Genomic DNA, 22,360 nt, shown 5'->3' on the forward strand with positions numbered 1-22,360 from the left:
GGTGAGAAGGTTGATGAGGTCTATAGTTTGGTTTGCTAAAACATTCCGCTGACTTTATAAAAACCAGTACACAACACCTCCGCAGGGCTGGAAAGTGCATTCTGGTGTCCTGCATTGCTCTGAGGTTTTAGTTCTTGCTAAATTTGCTTCACATCATATACAAAGGTTTTTATTTGTAGTTTAATGAACACATGTTTCACACAGGGCTAACCTCCAATTAGAGCGAAACATTAAAGCTGCACCAGGCGATGATTTAAGGTTGGTGGAGTTGTTTGAAAGCTCACAGCCTGAGTGCCGCTCATGTGCTTGTGTTTACAAACCGGTCATTCTGTGATGTTCCACAACCGAATGGAAGCTAAAGAGATGACTGGGAAAGACTTCTAATGTCTGCTGTTTAGGACACGGAGGGATTTTGCCTTTTATGTTTGAAACACTTTCTTTTCCTGCCATTAACTGCAGAATTTCACTTTGGTGAACAGTGAATCTGCAGCGTCTCAATTAGCGGGGATGGGATGTTCTTCTTTATTGCAGTGATCAGGCTGATTAGCTGGGTGTAATTTTCCATAAACATCCTGCCTGGTGCAGCTCTGATGGCATTGTGCACAACAGGCAAAACAACCACAATCCAGTTCTTCCATCTTCTTCTCTCTAATGTCTGCATGTGTATATCACCTCTTTTCATCTGTTTTTTCCTGTGTCTTTTCAGGTGAGACTGTTTCGCTGGTGGATGTGGATATTTCACGGCGAGGGACAAACACGCCCCACCCTCCCACGCCTCCCCCTCCTCCACGTCGAAGTCTCAGTCTGTTAGGTACTTCTGTCTCCTTTCCATCTGCCTCTAATAGCTGCCATTTTTTGTTCAGGTGTCTCTCATAATATCTGAAAAATCCAACCTGTAATACATTTTCCTACAAGTGAATGGAGGAAATGTTGAATTGAATGTCTTTCACTCAGCTCTAATGCCTCAGTTAAACTATTCTGCAATTTCTGAAGAATTATATAAGTCACTTGACTCTTTTCAAAGTCATTTTACATTATTTCAGTTTAAGCGACACATTTTTTTTTGTTTTTTTTTCCCTGCTCATTCTCTGACATCAGCATGTATTGCCCATAATATTTAGAGCTAGAATAACGAGAGGTTGTTAAAACATTTTTTTAAACCTTTCTCATTTTCATATTTTCATGCGCCACATTATTAAAGGATGAGTCTGGTCATTTTCTCTTTTACATGTTCCTAAAATCATATCTCTGATCCTTGGTGTTACCTGGGTGACATGATGTGTTTTTATGAAACAAATGAGGACACGATGTTTTTAAACTCAAGTACTCACTGGATGCTGTGGAGATGTCAGTTTGTTAATTATTTCTTGAAATTTTATCTAACCTTTATTAAACCAGGAACATCCTATTAAGATTATTATTATGAATAAACAAGTGGTGCCAGGCACAACAAACCCCGCCCCTCGCACGTATTGTATCTCATTTTGGCATCGATCCAGCTGATGTCATCATGTCTATGCCTGTGCTGATGTCAGCATATCAATTGCCTATATGTGTATATATATATATATATATATATACATACACATATATGCCAAGTTTAAATAAATTGAAACAAAATTGATGCTTTTATAGACATTTGAAATTTCGCCCTTTATAAGTAAATTGGGGAAAAAAAGATTTAAAAAATTAATGAAAAATTTGAACTTTGACCTACTTTCCCCAAAATGTAGTCAGATCTATTCTGGGTCACTGGAAATCTATGAACCCAGTTTGGTATGAATTCAACCAACAGTTTTACTGCTGGAGTGTTAACAAACAAACAAACAAATCGAACCAAAAACAATACCCCTTACCTCCCCTTCAGGGGGCAGGACTAAATTTACAGGCAGATTATGAAAAACAACTGCATATTATGGAGCTGGTCTCCATCACAATCAGTTTGGACTTGAAATGAACTCAGTTTCAGGTCTTTCTGCAGAGTGGACTGAAGTCCTTTTACACAACTCAGTACAGACGAATGTAACAGAAAACAACAAACAATATCAAAAGAAATAGTCCTGGACTGATCCTTTAACATGCAAAAAATATTCCGGTTGTACCACTATTCTGAAAAAAAAACCCCAACATTCTCGCTAAGCTCTTTGAGTTTAGTGTGAAGTGTGGATCTTTGTTGGCATCATGATTCAATTTAATTCTAATTTATCTGTCAACAATAATAAAGGTCATTGATTCCTGATGCACCTCTATGTATCACATCCTGAGTCATCAGCAAAAGCTGCAGTTCTCAGGCAATTGATGTGAGATGAAATAAGACTTCTGCATCTACTCTATACCTCTGATGCCCAGATTTTGTTGAATCACAGGTGCTTCAGACAAATAGGAGGGTTAAATCTATAATTAACAGCTGCAGTGGACTCTATGCACAGCCAGAGTACTTCCTGAACTTCAGGTGGGTCCTTTATTTCCTGTCTTTCATTATTGGACACACTGATTAATCCAGGTGTGCCTGAATAATCAGTAGTCACAACAAGAAGTAGCAGACACACCTGGATTAATCAGTGTGTCCAATAATGAAAGACAGGAAATAAAGGAGCCACCTGAAGTTCAGGAAGTAGTGGAGTTGTGCGTAGAGCCCATTACCTGTCGCTGTTCAGATTCTGCCTGATGTAACTCTAGTGCTTTCTCAATTTTCCATGAAGTCATGAAACAGAGTCAAATCCATCTATTTTCATATTTAGTCTTTTTGTTTGGACTGAGAGGAGAGAACAGCAGAAGGAAGGTGTACATTTTCACAATCTTTGATCTTTTCCTCCTGATTTGAGCTCCTGCAGTTTTAATATAAACAGTCATGAACTCTTTTCAGTGTCACTATCTGGGTGACACATAAACATAATAAAAACCATCCAGATTGTGTTGCGAGTACAGCTTAGAATGCACTGGTCAATGATACCTCACATCTAAATCAGGGACTGTGACTCCAAATCTGAAGTCAGAATTTCGGTCACCCACCTTACATTGCAATAGTTTTTTAAATAGATAGATCTTAGATTAAAAAACCTACTCCTATCCAAATTGTTCATTGTGCTTAATATGGAAATGAAAAATGTAGGTCTTTCTTGGACACAAATCTCAAGTCTGAAAAACTGTTGGATTGTTGATTTGTGTCTAATGTACAGTGGTGACTCTAAAAAGACAAAAGGTTTAGTGTCACAAATGGCATAATCATACCAAAATCAGAAAGCAGTCAAATTTGGAGTAATAGTGGAATATTGGTGTGCATGTAAATTTAACCACTTGCATTTACTGCTGCAGTATACTGGATTTATAAAGTAAGACAGAAAAGAAAACGAGGAACTAAGTGTCTGACAGATACAGGAATGGTCATAGAATGTACCAGGCTTTTCTTTTCTTTACAGCTTAAACAGGCTGAGTGTCATATTCAAAGTATCATCAGACCCACCTGTAAATTCATCTAAAATGATCCAGATCATTGTTTCCTCCTGTCGAACCCTCCTATTGTTGCAGACTATTCACTCAGCCTGTTGAAGCTGTAAAGAAAAGAAAAGCCTGGTACATTCTATGACCATTTCTGTGTCTGTCAGATACTTACTTCCCCGTTTTCTTTTCTGTCTCACATGTCTGGAAACAGACACAGGCGATTTTTTGTAATCTGCTATAATCTGATTCAAAGAGCTTTGAAAGGTCAGCTGGAAACTGCAGATTTAATTTCAAATCTCAGTGCAGTGACTCAAAGGAAAACTGTGTTCCTCTTTCTCACTCTAATACAATCTGCACCAATGGGAACAAAACCCATTTTGTTTTCATGATTATATTTTTGAAGCATCTTCATGAAATCTGCTGTTGTTTGACCAAGAAGCAGCTTTGAATGACAGATGACAGGTTTTTAATGCTTCGACGATGATTGAGAGGTTCAGATTTCTATTTTGTCATAAAAAAAACACTAAATACAATCATACAAACAGCATTACTGAATAAACCTGATGCATCATTATCCAGGAAAAGGTTTCAGATATGTGTTTTGGCATATTATTTTAGTTTCATAAACAGGGAGTTTTGATGAAGATCTAATCTCATCACTCATCTGTTTTGATATCGACTACAAATGTAATCACACTGTTGAAAAGCATTCAAACTGAACAACTGTTAACGTAGATTTATGATGTGTGAAATGGAAATATCCCAGCATTGACAAGCGTACACTACAAAAAATTATTTCGAAGAAAGTGAAAAAAGCCTTACTTGTAGAATATTTTTCTTATTTTTCATCTAAATAGAAAAAAAAGCTTGCCAAGAAATTTTTACATAAGAAAAATATTCTTATTCAAAAAAAAATCTAACTTATTCTTAATAAGATTTTCCAGCTTTTATCAAACCAGATTTTACTAGTAACAAAGTATGGCAATATTTTGCTAATTATCTCAGCAAAGGATCCACATTATTTTCCTTATTTTAAAACTGAAACCACTTGCACAACCTCTCAATTTAAGAATCTTAAGAACTGACAGCAACTAACTTTTTTTGAAGTGTTTATTTTTATTTTCAGGCTTAGAACATGACAAAAATAATAACACAGTTTAACATGACCCTTGACTCAAAATGCTTACGGCCAGTAGGAATGTCGTAGAGACATGAAACAAAAGCTGAATTTTCTCTCATTCACTCCCATGTTAAATTTCTGTCACCAACATGTTTGACAAACTCCACCTTCCCACAAATACTGCTTATTCCTTTCTGACTTTTTTCCACATATTATACATCAATGCATTCACAAGACTCACCAAAAGTCTCATAAGCAAGAATATGTGAGATAGGATGTACAGTTATGGATTAATAGCAGTTTGTTTGAGAGGTGGTTTCTTTAACATGGACGTAGAATTGGTCCTTGACCGCACAGTGGGTGTTTAATTCAGTAGAATTAAATCTCCAATGTGGAAGACTCTGGATCGATTGAAGTGTTCATTTTCAGCTCAATCAAGAGATCAAATACTTATTTTAAGATTTAAATTCTTATAGCCAGCTCAGTCAGACTAAAATTCCTCATTTAAAGTAATTCTGTCTTAAATGAGTGTGATTTTATTTCTTGTACTAAGCACCATTTGCTAAAATTCTAGTATTTTTGTCTAGTTTTAAGGCACATTATGGTTATTAGTTGATAGACTTTCTTGCTTGTTTTAAGAATTCTTGCCAAGAATTTTTTTCTTACCTCATTGGCACATTTTTTTTTATCAATATACACCAATTTGACCATATTTAGGAATATTAGACATATTTCTTGCAGAGCATTTTTTGCAGTTAAGTGGTAGAGTAAGTATTTGCATCCTTTATTTAAAGTGGTTGTATGTGGTAATGATATTCCAAACTCTCATCAAGTCTCGTATTAGAACACACTTAGGACTGATAAAACTCATAGACACTTATAATGACAGTCGCTCAAAATAACACTGTGTCTTATCATGTTAACTTGCTGCATCAGCTGATAGTTTACATTATAGCTCTGTTAGCTTAGCTCTGTTTTTAGACAGAAAACAGCCACAGGAAAACCACAAATCAGCTCTTTTTTCTGTACGGTTTGTGTTGTCAATAGCTGAACCAAAGATCTGAACTGCGGATCTACAAATGATAATTTACTAGTGTAGAAGCAGCACTGAAAATTCAGCATCAAACTCCATTCCTTTCATTTACAGCTGTGTCCAGTGGAGAAAACATCAGCCTTTATTTTTATCACTTCTTTTCTTTGAATCTAAAAGTTGTGTCTTAATGGTTCTCATTCCATCTGGTCACTTTCTGATGCTTTGGTCAAAGCCCTCGCAATGTTAGTTTTTCTTACTATGGGAGACCGACAGAGTGACAGTGTGCAGGACACAGAGTTATAGAAACAGCTTTGTTCCTGTCGCCATCACTGAGCTCAATAAGAAACAGTGACATTGCACTTTATTTATTTATTTAGTTTTTTATCCTATTTCTTAGCTCTTTTTATTATTATTGTGATGTCTAATTTTTAAATTTTATGTTCTTATTCTGGTTTTTATCCCAGAGATTGTTTTTATCTTCTTGAGGTTTTTATTGTGTTTTATTGCATCTTGTTTTTATTTATTTGATCTTATTTATTTCATCCTTTTACTTATCCATGCTGCTATACTGATGAATGGTGGAACACTGAGCACTTTTTGTCTTGGCACTCGATCAAGTGCCTGCCTAACAGTTTCAATGTGTGTTTTGTGGTAATGCCAAATGCAGTTCCCTCTGTCTGCAAAACAAATCTACCCACGGGTGTAAATAAAGTAACCTTGAACCTTGAACCGTGACTCACTACTCCCTCTAGTGGTCACATAAATCCTCCTATTGGCCTATTGGTGGAAATAAATTCAGTTCATATTTCTATAATCCAATACATTGGCATCGTGGGCAGAACTTCACAGCTTTTTATTCTAAACTCTCTATTTTAAGTCATTTTATTAATATTTGAAAAAAGAAACATGACTCATAGCCCCTTTAATTTACAGCGATCCGTCACGTTCCATAAGATCCTCATATGTCTGTTCCATCAGAATCGCGTATGTTTGAATAGTTTAATAGAATAGAATAAATGTATTCAGTTATTTTACACAGATGCTCCTTTTGTTGTTGTTGCAGCTGTTAAAATTTCTCTGTTAGCTGAATATTTCCTCCATTCTCCAGCCTTTCCAGTGCATTTCTTGCTCCAAGCCTTTTGTTATTTTTTGACCCACATACTGTACAGTATGTTCACGATTCAGCACCACTTTGTTTGGCTTTAATGTTTTAGTTTAATTAAACACCTCTCAAACTGGAATTTTGCCTCTAAAGTAAATGCATCTTATCTGTTTTATTTTAATTAACTCGACACAAAATAGAAAAATCTGTTGAACTGAGGTTAAGAAACGGTCTGTGCTTCCTATATTTTTCCTTCTTGTCCTCTTTCCTTCCTTCCTTCCTTTTCTTTATTATTTCCTACCTTCTTTTCATTCTCATCAATGTGTTTATTTCCATCCTTCATCTTCCTCTTCTAATCCTTATTTCCTTCCTTTCTGTTTGCTATTAATCCCTCCATCATTTTTTAAAATTTCTTTCCTTTTCTTACCTTCATCCTCATTTCCATCCATTCTTTTCTCTTCCTTCATCCTTGTTTCCTCCTCTCTTTACATCCACATTTTTGTCCATTCTTTCCTCCTTTCATCCATGTTTCCTTTACCCCTTTTCCTCCCCCCTCTCCTTCTTTTTCATCTCTGAATTTTTTCTTCCTCTTCTTCCCCTTCCTACTTCCTTGTTGTTCTTTCTTTCTCCTCCCTTCATCTTCTCTCCTTTCCTCCTCCTTCCCTATGCCATCACTCTTTTATCTCTTCCTCTTCCTCTCTCTCTTTCTTTGCTTTTTCCTCATTTCTTTATTTTCTTGCCTCTCTTTCCCTCTCTTCATCCTTTCATTTCCTTTCCCTTCCCCTTTATTCTTGCTTCCTTCCCATTTCCCTTTTTCCCTTCTCTTCATCCTCATTTCCCTCCTTCTCATCATCACTCCTTCCCCTTCCCGCTTCCTCCTTGTTCTTTCTTTCTCCTCACTTCATCCTTCCTTTCCTCCTCTTTCCTCCTCATCCTCCCTCTCTCTTCACCTTTTCCACCTCCTTTTATATTTATTTACTTTCCCCATTCCCTTTGTCTTCATCCTTGTTTATTTCCCTCCTTTTCTTTATCTTCCTCTTCCTCCTTGCTTCCCTTCATCCTTCCTTCCTTCCTTCCCTCCTCTTTCTTCCTTACATCCCTACTCTTTCCTCCTCCTCATATTCTTCCTTCCTCTTTTTCTGGTTTTACCCTCCTTTCATCCTTGTTTCATTCTCTCATGCCTGTTTATTTCTCTCCTTTCCCTCTTTCCTTTTTCCTCCCTCTCTCTTTCATCTCTCCCTCTCTTCATCCTTCTTTCCTTGTCTCCTCTTCCTCCTCCCCTTCCTCCCTCCTCCTCTCTCCTCCTTCCAGATGACATAGCCGGGCCTCAGCCTGGGCCTTTCCTAGTGAGTGTCATGGGAGCCTCCCTGCAGTCCCTCCCCCTGCCTCTCCCTCCTCCTCCTCCCCCCTCCCACGTCACCATCCAGCACAGTCTCAGCCTCAATGGTAAGATGTGCCGGAGGAGTGCCTGATGGGAAATCTCATCATTTTCTTATTTCTTGTATAATGGTAACATGCTGCTTTCCAACATGCGTCACGTTTTTTTTTTAACTTCTCTCTAGACGCCTTCCTTCGAGCCCTTCCTCATTCAAACCCTTCGCCAGCTGATGCTCCACCCCCCATCAGACAGGCTCCGCCCCCCATGCTGTGCGCCCTGCGGAGATCTGAAGCCTCAAACTTCACAGCCAGTCTGAGAGAACTGGAGAAGGTGAACTTGTGTGGTGATATGTATGCTTGTCATAATCAACTGAAACACAGATAATAGGCCAAACTAATAACTGTTTAGTATTCTATATAAGGTTGTTAAAGAGTTCAGTTAGTCTATTTCAGTCTCTGTTGAAAATTTTTCAGAATAAATACAAACAGTAATCAACAATAACACACTAAATTGCATGTAAACACATCACAATATGGGCTGAAAAGATTCATCTTAAGCTGTAGTTTATTAAATCGACCCTTTGTACATATTCAAGCAAGCAGCTCTTTTAGTTATTATTTCTCTGTACAGTTTAATAAATGGTTAGCTAGTTATCTATAGGAAATTAAACATAAATAAAAGAAACAAAAATAAGCTTTCCTAGTGTTTTATACAAAAAAATATGTACTTGATCATATATCACTTTATATTTGTTAAACTTTTTTAATATACATTTATTGAATCACACATCCTCAGTTCCTTATCACAGCCATTCCACAAGTTTACAAGCGTTCATTTCTTTTTAATGTTTACTATCACACTGAAAATAACAAAAAAAGAGAGTAATTATCACTCTATCAGTTATAAGGTATGCTGATATTTTTACATATTTATTAGTGTAAAATAACCAATACAATTCCTTCATCATATAATTTCATAAATTGCTTTGTGTTGACTTATACCTCTTTAGTTTTATAACAGTTTTATCCCATTTTAATGATTTATCGCAGTTTAACCATATGATTTTTGGTTTTTGGCTGTTCTGGTGCATTATATAAAATATACTTCCAGTAGCTCTTCCTTTCAATATCAATAATGTCTTTATTAGTATTATTATTATTATTATCATCACCAGTATTGTTTGCTTTAAAGGACATCAATACTTTATCTTTAAACTCATATAATCTGCATTTATTCTTTCAGTGGGAAATATAGTTTCCATACAGCAGTTTCCAAACAGTTATGAAGCAAAAAAAAAAAAAAAAATTTCATTTGCCCAAAATGCTGTGGAAATTAAAAAAAAGTACAAATTAAACCTTTTTTAACTATTCTTTGAGGTTTTTTGTGTCTTTATCAGACACAATCTGTATTATAAAAGCCAAGTGGCCTCAGTGTGTGTGTGTGTGTGTGTATGTGTGTGTGGAGATTCACACAAAATCCGGAAAGAGCTGACTGCTGCAGTTTAGCATACTTATATATTTTTGGTCAAGGAAGAGATTAGTGAACACAGCAAATTGATAGGACCAATATTTTGGGATTGGAATGTAATAGCCTTACAATCATGTTGCTATAACCAAAAAGCTTTGGCGGTGACTGCTGGACAAATGCTCCAATACACAACAGCATAAAAACTACCGCATCTAGAACCCCATGGATCAATGCGCTAGTACAAATATAACAGGAATAAATGCAGCAGGATCCATTTACAGCTCCTTAGAGCGCCCCCTAAAGGTTGATCCTGTGTCTGTACCTGCAGTGTGGATGGTACTGGGGTCCGATGAACTGGGAGGATGCAGAAATGAAACTGAAGGGGAAACCAGATGGATCCTTCCTGGTCCGGGACAGTTCAGACCCTCGATACATCCTGAGCCTCAGCTTCAGGTCGCAGGGAGTCACACATCACACACGGATGGAACACTACCGTGGTGAGTCACAAACACCCACATGAACCAAAAACTACACACATACACCAAACCACACACAAAACACTGACACATACTAGAAAAGAATAACAAGACAGCAGACTTACATATAGATCTACTTGCACTATAGCTGTGGATTGGCAAGAATCTGATATGATACAGTGGTTAAAGATTTTTTTAATAAGTTAAATGTGAAGAAAACTATGAACAACATACCACCATGTATGTCTCTGGGATCTGTACTTATATTTGTTACAGTCCCTGTAACATCAAACACTGACTCTTACAGACTTAGACATTTTGTGGCAACTTCCAAAACGATTTTTCCTCACCATTTATTACAATCACCATTTATTACATTTATTATCCTTTTTATTTTGCATTTTTCAGTAAAAATCTGCTATTTTTCTATGTTTAATTCACTGATCACGTAGACGTTCATAAAAGTTCAGAGTTAATTGAAAGGTTATTATATCAAAACAGAGAAAACTGAAGCAAAAGTCACTATTTCTGCAAAATATCATTAAATGAACGTAAAAACAGAAGTCTAAAATAAACCAAATGTCTCCATCCACTGTCATTTGTTAAACTCCATGGGTTTTACTGGTGAATCAATGTAGAAGATGACAGTGTTTCCACATTTACTACGGAGCCTCTGAACGTCCAAATGGGTGAAATCTGATGACCATGACAAGATGACAAACTGCATTTTACAAATTATTTACATGTATCAATAGGATTAGTGGATCAAAAGCTATTAAAGTAGTATATGCTTTTGGTTGCTGGTGGTGAAGCTGTATTTTATCTTAATAAGTAGGATAAATTATAAAAGAAATAATATCACATCACAGAAATAATGAAAGTGGTAAACCATTACAGCCATAAATAATAAAAACGTGTTCCTAATGTCCTCTCTAAGATATAAATCCAGAAAAATGCAGCCATATGCATTAATTCCATGTATATGTGTGCATACATGTGCAAATATCAAAGCATAATTGATGCTCAGAGCAAACTCACACACATGATGCATGCTGAAACATATGCATCCATGTGCTGGTCATTCACTTCAGGCATGACCATGATGAGTCACACAAGATATTCATGCACATGTGAGCTGACCATGTACCAGCTTACATGCATATGTGTACATGCATAGGAAAACATACTCTATGACATGCACTGATTATTCTGATCCAATGTGCAAACTGGGATTTAAGGAGTTTATCATCAAGTATTGCTTTAATTTATTTTATTCAACCTGTAAATTATACATATACATATATATATAGTTGATCAGTTAGTGATTTACAAAAAGATTCCATACACTTTAACACTTACAAAAGATTAAAGCGCATCTTTGAATGCTGTGATTTGAAGAATAAGATATAGATAAAGAAATAGATATAGACATACGACTACTCATTACTTAGTTTACAAAAAATGACCCTTTTAAGTAGATTAACAACCCAGTATAACTAACTAGCTGACATTTTGTTCAGCCTTATCACACACAATCAATCAAATTTAGTAAAAAAAAAAAAAGTGCAACTAAATAAAAAAAATAAGGTTTTGTCATGTTTGGAAACAGGTGGAAGTCAGATGGTGAATGAATCAGGTGAGTACTGTGGGTGGTCGATCAGTCCACGGTCACACACAGCTGCCATGGTAACGCTGACTTCTGAGCTGATGAAACCAGATCCCCTTTGTTTATCAACCTTACCTGAAAACAGTGCATTTAATTACTTGCAGTGATGAGTTAAATCCAAGCTAAATCGTGTCCTTCATCATTAATCTATGAACATTTCATCCTGTTCTTGTATAATCTTAAATAATGTGTTTATGCCCCATAACAGAAACTATTTCAAAAAAAACCTAATGAACCCTAATGAAAAAAAGCTAAATATAAGAAGGTGTTGAAAGAATTGTGATGAATATTTAATTTTTTGCCAGAAAATTGTTGTAAATTGTTACAAAAAAGCAAAAATTGATAAAATATGAATGAGTAATTAAATTACTATTGATTAAGTAAAGATAAACATTTATCTCTCGCTATATCGGAACTTTATTACTTTTTATTGAAGCTGAATGTAACAGTGTTAGAACCAGAGACACAAGACTTGGACCCAAATGCACAACCAACAAACAGGAATAAAGTTAAAGGGTGTTTATTAAACACGGACAGAATTAACAGTTCACAAAAAGGTTTCCTTAAGGAGTCTTCGCAGGTTAGACTGTGTGAATTCGTCACGACGTCAAACCAGCAAGGGAATCTCTCTGCCCGGGTCGGGAGCACACGAGGGGAACCCGACTAGAATAAAGCAGAGAAGAGTCAGGGGACAAACCAGGTCATACACAGAGGGTCCAAAAAACAGGCAACGGTACATGGGGGAAAGACACAGTACTAACCGAGAGTCCAGGCAAAAGGTCGAAACCAGTGAGGCAGAATCAGGCAGAGGTATCAGGAGGGGATCAGGCAGGCTCAGGAAACGAGGAAACAAACCGGGTCAGGAACGAACAGACAGGCAGACGAACAGGTTCAGAGAATCGCTGGTAGGTATCACAACACTAGGAAGGAATACGAACTGGCACAGGACAGGGGAAAACACAGGGCTTATATACACAGAAGGGAGGGAAGACAATGAGACACAGGTGGAACAAATCAGGGCGGAGACAGGTAATCAACACAGGTGAAACAATCAGGGAGAGGAAGCAAAGACACCAGACATGACACAAGAGGAGGATTAACAAAATAAAACAGGAAATGACACACAAGACAGACAAAACATACAAGAGTCCAGGTACTGATATGACAAACAGGAGTGTTTCAACAAAAAATTCTTTAAAGGTTTCAGAGATTTTAAAATCTGGACTCATTTTTCTCTAAACATCGTAATAATAAAATGTATTCAAAATATTATGAATTTAATTTTCTTATAGTTAAACAATATACTTAAGTTGCACAAAAAAAAGAAACATAATAGGATGAAATAACAGCACAAATAAATTAGAATCAAACACAAACACGTCTGCAGACTCAATAAGACCTGAATAACGCCACAACTGTCCCATGTGCGACACTAACAAGGTGAGTCATGAAAAACACATATTTAACCGGGCATTGGCACATAAAAGCACATATCAGCATCCATGAATGGGGCTCCACATTAATGAATCACTATTATAAAGCGATAGAGTCATGCCTGGCAACACGTTCATTATTCAGATGTGCTGCTCCGACTGACACAACACATTCACATCAGCACGATCATGTGTGCATGAACGCATCGCAGCCTCACATGAATCGAGGGCAGGAGGGCTCTCAGATAAACAACCCCTGAGCGGTCAACAGGAAGTTGAGTCAAACACAGCGACTTGGCGACTTACTCAGATGTTTGTGTTCTCTGTGCTCTGTGTGGCTGTAGGTGATAACACACTGGTCACATTAGAGGTTTGATTCTGAAATCTGGTGCTGTACAGGCAGACCATTGGGGCCATTGGGGTTTTATGAATAGTAGTGCTTTAAAATCAATTTGACAGAGAGATTTGATGATTTTAGCGAGACCTGTGAATGCACCATAATATTAGTCAACCCTAATGAAGATACAAGCATGGACAGGTTCTGGAAAACATCCCTCAGGCGATAGTAAGACTGTGCCAGAGAGAAGGTTTTATCACATTGTAAATGAACTCTTCCTGAAAAATAAACCAGGTTATGTTTAATTCTTCTTCAAGCTATGTTTTATTTTCTTTATTTATTTTTCTGTCGGTATGACCTCCACCAAGGAATCTCTAGTTGTTTGCTTATCGATGCAGTTATACAAAATCTATTACAGTGATATTTTTACTTGTTGAGTGGTAGAATATGGGCCAAGGACGAAGCCCTCAACTCTCAAAGACCTGAACAAACACAAACAATAAAAATCATCCACTGATTCAAAATGTTTACTGTCATCTTTTCATGGTTATCAGATTTCACCCATTTGGATGCTCCATAGTGAACATGGAAACACTGTCATCTTCTACAACATTGATTCACCAGTAAAACCCATGGAGTTTGATTAATGGTGGCGGACGGAGACACTTGGTTTATGTTCAGTTAATGATATATTTTGTTGAAAAAAAAAGACTTTTTCTTCAGTTTTCTCCGTTTTGATATATAACCTTTGAATTTACTCTGAACTTTTATGAACGTCTACATGACCCATGGATTAAATAGAAGAAAAATACCCAATTATGAAGTCGTGTTGAGTTAAATTATTGAGCAGATCTATAAAACAGGGTGTATCCTCTTGCTTTTCTTTTGAAGGACAGGGCCTCGGCTAAGGTGCGGTCTCCTGATTACTATAAAATGTTGCTTTTTTTAAAACCCAGACAAGTAGGAGATAGATAGATAGATAGATAGATAGATAGATAGATAGATAGATAGATAGATAGATAGATAGATAGATAGATAGATAGATAGATAGATAGATAGATAGATAGATAGATAGATAGATAGATAGATAGATAGATAGATAGATAGATAGATAGATAGATAGATAGATAGATAGATAGATAGATAGATAGATAGATAGTCCTTTTCTTTATTCTGAACTCAAAAGGCTTACATTGATTGCATTATTCCTTCACACACTTTTGGTGGTCAGCTACATCTGTATCCACAGCTGCCCTGGGGCAGACTGATGGACCAAACAGCCTCTCCGACCACCACAGTGTGAGTGACACTAGAGGTAAGGTGGGTGAAGTGTCTTGCCTAAGGACACAGCAGTACATGAAAGAAAAGAAACTTTACAAATATTACAGGTTACATTGTAAATCTGTGGGCTGATTCATGCATCTGCTCCTAGAGAATGTTTGAGGATTTATAATAATGATAGATAGATAGATAGATAGATAGATAGATAGATAGATAGATAGATAGATAGATAGATAGATAGATAGATAGATAGATAGATAGATAGACAGACAGACAGACAGACAGACAGACAGACAGACAGACAGACAGACAGATTTGTCCTTCACAGGAAAATTGTCTTCACAAACTGTACAGCCATGAGAATACAGCACATCACTCACAAACCATATGACATAACCCAACCCAACCCATTGTACTGTTTAAAAGGCAATGTGGAGATTTTGTTGTTTGTCTGTATGTAGCTCACACATGTAGACATGCACCACATACCAAAACTGACCTTCTGCTTTTAACCCATGACTACAACGTGCAGGAACACACCATACACTGCAGACTACACTACAAAAATCAAAATCTTACCAAGTGTATTTTTCTCATTTCTTGTCAAAATATCTCATCACACTTAAAATAAAGACATAACCACCTAAAGAGTAACTTGTAAGTGAGATATAAGAACTTATTTTTAGACAAAAGATCTTGAAAATCTTATTTCAAGAAATCTTACCAAGATAATTTGCACTTGTTCCATTGGCAGATTTTTTTGCTTGAATTAAGCAACAAAATCTGCCAATGGAACAAGTGAAAATAAAAATAGAATATAAAAAAAAAGTTACACTTACAAGTTACTTTTTAGGTGATTATGTCTTATTTAAAGTGTGATGAGATATTTTGACTAGAAATGAGAAAAGTACACTTGGTAAGATTTTGATTTTTGCAGTGTAGGAGCAGTGCACCCAGGGAGCAAAGTGCCTTGCTCAAGGACACATCACCCAACAACTCTCTGCTAGTCCGGGGAATTGAACCGTCACAAGCCGACTTTCCAGCAGACTCTCCAAGCCTTCTAGGCCACGGCATGCATGATGAAATACTACATGTAACACATCTGCATTTCTCTGCTTCTCCAGGGACATTCAGCTTATGGTGTCACCCCAAATTTGAGGACCGCTGCCATTCGGTGGTCGAGTTCATCGAGCGAGCCATCATGCACTCCAAGAACGGCAAATTCCTCTACTTCCTGCGCTCCAGAGTCCCAGGTAAAATATAGGTCATAGATCTGCACGCAAACCGTGCCGATCAAAAATGGATGTGAGCTGCCACTTAGTGAGAGGCGCCACGACAGAACGAGTGTTTTTGACCGTCTGTACGTCTGCATCCAGCCTGTAAATGATTCATGGTTCTGGGAGGGAGTCTATATATTCAGTGTACAGTGGCCTGGAGAGTTCAGTGCACAGAAACATGCAAAATAAATGAGTCATCTTTACCAATGCGACACCACATATGGAGGACGAGTAAAACCTTAAATGTCAATAAATAAATAAAAGCAAGATTTATTTCTTAATGCTTTTTACAGATTAACCCAACAACAGACTTTAAAGATTTTAATTGTTAAACTAGTGAGCAGGGAGGGAATCAAAAGTTAGTTCTAGTTTTAACTTAAATAAATAAATCTTAAGCTGCTATTTAAAGGTGTCCACAGATTTTAAATGACCTCAAATACCAAAATGATTTAAAATAACTGAATAAATGAAAGAGAAATAGATACCAAAAATAAAGAATTATATACACACAACTGTATAAAAACAAAATTCATATATTTTTTGCTTATATATTTTTATTTCTTTAAATCTGGTTTAACCATATTGAATCAGTTCATTTGTTAGGGTTGGAACTGTTATGATCTTATTGCTGCCAATGTCATTATCAATCATTCTGCTCATTGGTCCGATTCTTCATTGCCTCTGTTATTGATTACTGATCAATAGGCAGATCTAAACAGGTTTTCAGTATCAACACTACTGTTTGTCTGAACACAGCATCAGTAACATGTTTGGAAAACAGATTTTTATATGAATGAGGAATTTATCAGGTTAAATAGAAGATAAAATACTGCTTTATATAAAGATTCACACATACATAATTAACAAGTTGCTTATTCACATACATTTTAGAATCATTTTATTAGTTCTTACAAAGCATGTATTAATGCCTCCATGAGCGTCGCTAGTATGGAAGTTATCGTACATGAAATATGTTATTAATATGTTAAAACCTCCTTGTAACAAGGGTCTAATTTTTGATAACAGGAGTGTCAGTAACCCTAAACTGAGCTGATATGTACTGGCACAAATCCACCAAAACCCTGACCTGTGAGCTGCAATTCAGCTTCAGTTTTTTAGTGCATTGTGTATATTTAAAACCCACTCTCACAAATCAGAGCTCTTCCATTAAGGGCTGTACAAAATACAACATGCTCTGTCGTTTCACCCTCAGCTGGAGTGGAGAAAAACTCCTTGAAAAACATTTGATGGGGAAACTAGAAGCACTCGGAGAGCGCAGACCTCCGCCAAGGCTGATCAGTGGCCCCCCCCGTGGGCCCCCCTACCCCCGATCACCACCAAAATTTAATCATTTCTTCCTTATCCCATTTCCAACAAACCCTGAAAATTTCATCCAAATCTGTCCATAACTTTTTGAGTTATGTTGCACACTAACGGACAGACAAACAAACAAACAAACAGACAAACAAACAAACAGACAAACAAACAAACAAACCCTGGCAAAAACATAACCTCCTTGGCGGAGGTAAAAATGGTAGAAATTCAGAAAGAGCCACAAATGAGGGATTCCTCTTTCAGGAAGGAGGGACACTATAGTAGATTTTGTCTTGAAAAAGTCATTTGCATGAAGGGTTTTTAACATTTTGTCTGAAGAGTTCCACACCAAAGAATACGTTCATAGTATTTGGTCAAACTTGGACTTTGCTAGATTTTAATATTTTTGTGGTTTTTATCGCAGGGCTGCCTCCGACCCCGGTTCAGCTGCTGTATCCTGTATCGCGCTTCAGCAACGTCAAGTCACTGCAGCATCTCTGTCGCTTCTGCATCCGACAAATAGTCCGCATTGACCACATCCAGGAGCTTCCACTGCCCAGGTACTCGACCCCCATCATATGCAAACACCTGATGGTTTAACACCACCCTGAAACTATATGGACAACTATCAACGGGTTGCCAGAAAAATATCTTCTTATTCTGAGATTCAGGCTTTATCCATTAATGATTCTTCTTTCTGTGTCTGCCCTCATCACTCTCAGACCGCTGATCTCTTACCTGAGTAAGTTTTATTACTATGACCCCGAGGAGGAGATGTACCTGTCAGTCAAGCGCATACGGGCGGTGGTGGGACCAGAGCAGGAGGCGGAGTCACAGACGTAGCACCAGAGATCCTCCTAACTCCAGTGAGTCATCAACCTGGTATTTGATCTGACAGTAGTGGAGCCTTAAAGGGTTTAATGTGATTTTTAAGTGCGCAAAGATTATATATTAAGTGTAATTTATGTCATGTTTGAAGGGCTGACCTGGCGATAAGGTCACCTTATCATGTGAACCTGAGACCTGACTGAATGTTCAGTGAAAGTGGTCATTTAAGCCTTAGAAACATAAGTGGGTCCAAAATAACCTGGTGAGGTTGTTTTCTTGCAATGTCTTTGTAGTGAAAAGTTGTTATTATTTCAGGTATTCCTCAAAAAACATGTTACTGACATCACACTATGAAAAATTTTAACTTACTTTTCATAGATTTTATGAAATTGTAGTTTTTGTATTACTACCCCAGCCTTCCATAGGTGGGTCAAAATAACCTGCATTCATTTTCAATGGAATTTCGTCTGAACCGTTGATTCATCCTACAGTCATTCATTCTACAGCAAAACCAAAGCAGTTTCTTCACATAAGATGGAACCACTTTGCTCATGTCAAAAATTGATGAAATCCTTTAGACGTAGAATGATTTCTGTCCGGTTATTGACATATTGTCCATGTATCTGCAGCCAGTGACTCTGAGCTTCCGTCCTCTTCAGGTTTCTGTATGGAGGACTGATCTCTAGTGGTCTGCCAGGCCTCCAGCATCAGCCAATCAGAGTCCCTGGAAATCTCTATGTCCAGTTGGATTGGGACGGATCTGCTTCCTGTTGATTTGGACTAATAAACGAGGAATATATGAAGTTGATGAAGTTGGATGAAACTGTCAAACAAGACGAGGGGTGCAGATGCAGAGGACTCAGCCTGGTCTGAGGGGGGTCTGCAGAGATACTGCACCTGCAGATGTGGATTACAATGTGAACTCATTTGGAGAGTTTCCCGAACCTGCTGACCTGGACTTTTAAAACACAATGCACTGGTTGATTTGTACAACTTCTGTCATTTGCTGCCGTCTCCTTGTTTTTCCTCCCATTCTGTCAAAATGAGGGTTGTTGATTAAAAGACATTGTCGGGGTAGATAAACTCACGGAGGCAGTGCGACAGTGGTTATTGTGGTGTTTTTTTTCAGTTGTTAGGTTGGTTATCCTAGCTCTGGTTTCCCAGTATCACAAAGCTGGCTCAGCTGTAACAGAGGAAATCAATACTCGACTCATTTCAAACTTCAGTGACTCAGCAGAACTGTAAAAACAGAGTCATCCTCAATTAATGGTGTGATGGTTTACAACATTATATACAAAATAGAGGGTATAGCTGCCACTGAATGCATTCATCAATATCTGACCATTTTTATTTCCTTCTTTGATGGCTGCAAAACAACATAAAGCAATTTACAATGACAAATGGAAGTGAAAAATCAGTACTCGGTTGTTTTCATCAGAAAAATAATCCATGCAGTTTCATTTTACCCATAAGCATAAAGGCAGAGTTTAGGATCAGACTCCACTCCTCTGTTGTCAGGCAATACAAATAGTCTGACATTATCATTTGTTACCCTAAAGATTGCTGTTTCACCAGTGTTAGCTGCAACTGTAGCAAGTATCTAACTCTCTCTGTCCTCATTCATATTTTATTTTAAAAAATGTTGTTTTTTGTTAAAAATCCTAAGCAGCAACAAAACGGCCTGAAAAGCTAAGTATATACAGAGGTGATGTCCTGCCCTTCCTCACGCAACCTAATGGGACGCTACATTGAAAAAATATGTGCATTAGTCAAAGTATTCAAGAGGACAATAATGAATCATGCCATCAATTACACATCTGTTTTTCAATTTAAAACATAATTCTTCACAGTTTATTTTAAAACTGTCACACTAATTAGAAATACTCAACAGCTAAAAGTCTCATAAACAATGCTGTCCTAACATTGTGTCTCCATAAGCTGTTCAGTGTTGCTAAATATGTTTCTGCAGCTTCAACAGGACCAGGCTTGTAATGATTTTCACCTTTTCTATACTTTTTTATCGTTCTTGAAGAAGGAGGTGATGGTTGTTTTGGTGAAAATACAGTTCCCTGAGTTGTGTCACACAGAAGTAAATGATACAAAAGACATCTTTCTTGCTCTTATAAAATGATCTTTTCAAGCTACAGGAGCTGAAATCAGTGGGGAAAAACACATAAAACACCATAATTTGAGAGTATTTTGTCTGCAGCTCTCTCCTCTCAGTCCAAATCCAAATGCAGATGAACCTGACGTTTCCTGCTGTTATGGTAAAGTGAATCGTCTTTGCATCTGACAAAATCTGGACAGTGATTGGTGATTATAGCTGTCAATCAATAGACCCTTTTCCACCAACATTCCCAGGAACTTTCATTACCTGGAATTTATTTACCTGGTAAATTAATTCCTGATAACCTGTGTGGTTTGTGTTTCTATTGTAAGTCATTTCAATACGCCTGCTCGAACTCTCCAACTCTATTTCTTTTGAGTGTATTCAGCAAAAAGGTTTGACAAGGTCCAAGTTTATTATCCAGAGGGTATTCAGATGTACAGACAGATTATTGAAACGCACTTGTAGGAGTGAGCTCAATATACTCAAAACTCAAAGTGAAGAAATAGGATAAACAAGTTTGCAGCCGCCATTGGATTCAACATTGTGAGTGAATGTAAGTGCGCTGCAAGTGTGTTCCACCAATTTGAGAAGTCCCACCCCCCTACCACGAACTTTTTTCAAGGAATGTTTGGGGTCGAAGGAAATTTTGTTCCCCAGCGTAATGGGAAGGTTTTTCAAAATCCCATGTAAATTACATTTCCTGGTGAAGTTCCTGTGGTGGAAAAGAGGATAGTCATGTATTGAACCTCCCTATCTGACTAGAAAGGCCTGTGATTGGACAGAATCATATGGTTACAGTCAGGGTCTCATGTCATCCCTGACCACTTTAATTCCAAAATGCTACAATGTCAATATTACATCACAGAAACATATAAGTCTAACTAATGGAATACTTCCAATTAGATCAAAAAATTATTTCTGTCATTACTGAGGTCATACTGTGTTTCTCCCAAAGTCAAGAGTCTCTCTGGGGCAGGACTTTACTTTTCTATTGGTGTAAACTGACTAACATTCAGCACTTTTGTCTGACATTTTAGACACATGAAAGTACCAGGTTGTCTCTTGTGAATCTTTTGACAGGGTTTACGAGGTTCTTTCTAGAACCTCAGTTTGGTTTGTCTAGTGTCAGCTACTGTTGAAACAAGTTGCTGCATAATAGCGGGAAGATATAATCAGAATCAGAATATTTTATTAATCCCATGGGGAAATTGTAGGTTAAAGTTGCTCCATTCTAGCAGGAAAAGAACAGCAATTTGTACAATATGTACCAGATAATATATTATCAATATGATAATTAAAAGAAAATGACTTATTCTAAGATTTTTTTTTTAAAGCAATGGTTTGTAATTATGGGATATTACACACTAATGAAAGCATAATTCTGATTTTCTACTTCTGTTTATAGATCTGGTCAAGGTAGTTTTAAATGCAATTTGGTAAAATTTCAGAAATAATGTGAGAACTTTCTAAGATCCCTGAGGCACATATCACATGAATACAGAGGAGCTGAGAGCTGACAGTTTGCCTGCCCCAAATGTAGTCAGTAGTATCATAAAATGCAGAATTTACCTGCTAACAAAGACAACAAAGACAGAATGGCCCATAATTCTAAAAAAAAAAAAAGTTCAATTAATAGCTGGTTATAAAGGTTGACATCTTGCTTTTTTTCTGCAAATGGTCAGATGATGGGGGTTTGACAAATTAGGGAGGAGAATGTAGTGACTGAATGCAGATGTGAATGCTATCATCCCCAAACATCTGCATTTTTACCTCTGCCAGGAGGTATTGTGATCACTTTACTTGGTGTGTTTGTTTGTTTGCGTGTTTGTTTGTTTGTTTGTTTGTTAGCAACTTTATGGGAAAACTATTCCAACCATCTTTACCAAATTTTACCCACAGATAGGCCTAGGCCCTAGGACCAATCCATTGAATTTTGGGCCAAGTAGGCCAAAGTTCAAGGTCACAGCAAGGTCACACAATCTCAAATTTTCCTATCTCTCATCATTGAGCAATTTTCGAAAATTCATAAAAAATTCAAAACGACTCCGATTAGCCTCCAATTTGATCCACCCGTAGCTTATAACAATATCTTGTATC

At 37.2% G+C, this 22,360-nt stretch overlaps 1 protein-coding gene across 2 annotated transcripts in view; it reads left to right on the forward strand.

Moving 5' to 3' along the window:
• Positions 1–22,025, forward strand: part of socs7 (suppressor of cytokine signaling 7) — a 31,504-nt gene extending 9,479 nt beyond the window's left edge. Inside the window, exons 3-10 of one of the 2 annotated variants that reach the window (XM_030132597.1) lie at positions 707–811; positions 8,008–8,142; positions 8,259–8,404; positions 9,870–10,038; positions 15,859–15,987; positions 17,750–17,885; positions 18,048–18,191; positions 18,813–22,025. In XM_030132597.1, coding sequence (XP_029988457.1) covers positions 707–811; positions 8,008–8,142; positions 8,259–8,404; positions 9,870–10,038; positions 15,859–15,987; positions 17,750–17,885; positions 18,048–18,168 — 941 coding nt within the window. In that variant the 3' untranslated portion in view covers positions 18,169–18,191; positions 18,813–22,025. The remainder of the gene's footprint in view (positions 1–706; positions 812–8,007; positions 8,143–8,258; positions 8,405–9,869; positions 10,039–15,858; positions 15,988–17,749; positions 17,886–18,047; positions 18,192–18,812) is intronic. The other variant, XM_030132606.1, reaches the window with a different exon arrangement.
• Positions 22,026–22,360: the final 335 nt, after the last annotated feature.

The sequence above is a fragment of the Sphaeramia orbicularis genome, chromosome 1 (genome assembly GCF_902148855.1).
Source record: "Sphaeramia orbicularis chromosome 1, fSphaOr1.1, whole genome shotgun sequence".
Taxonomy (NCBI): Eukaryota; Metazoa; Chordata; class Actinopteri; order Kurtiformes; family Apogonidae; genus Sphaeramia; species Sphaeramia orbicularis.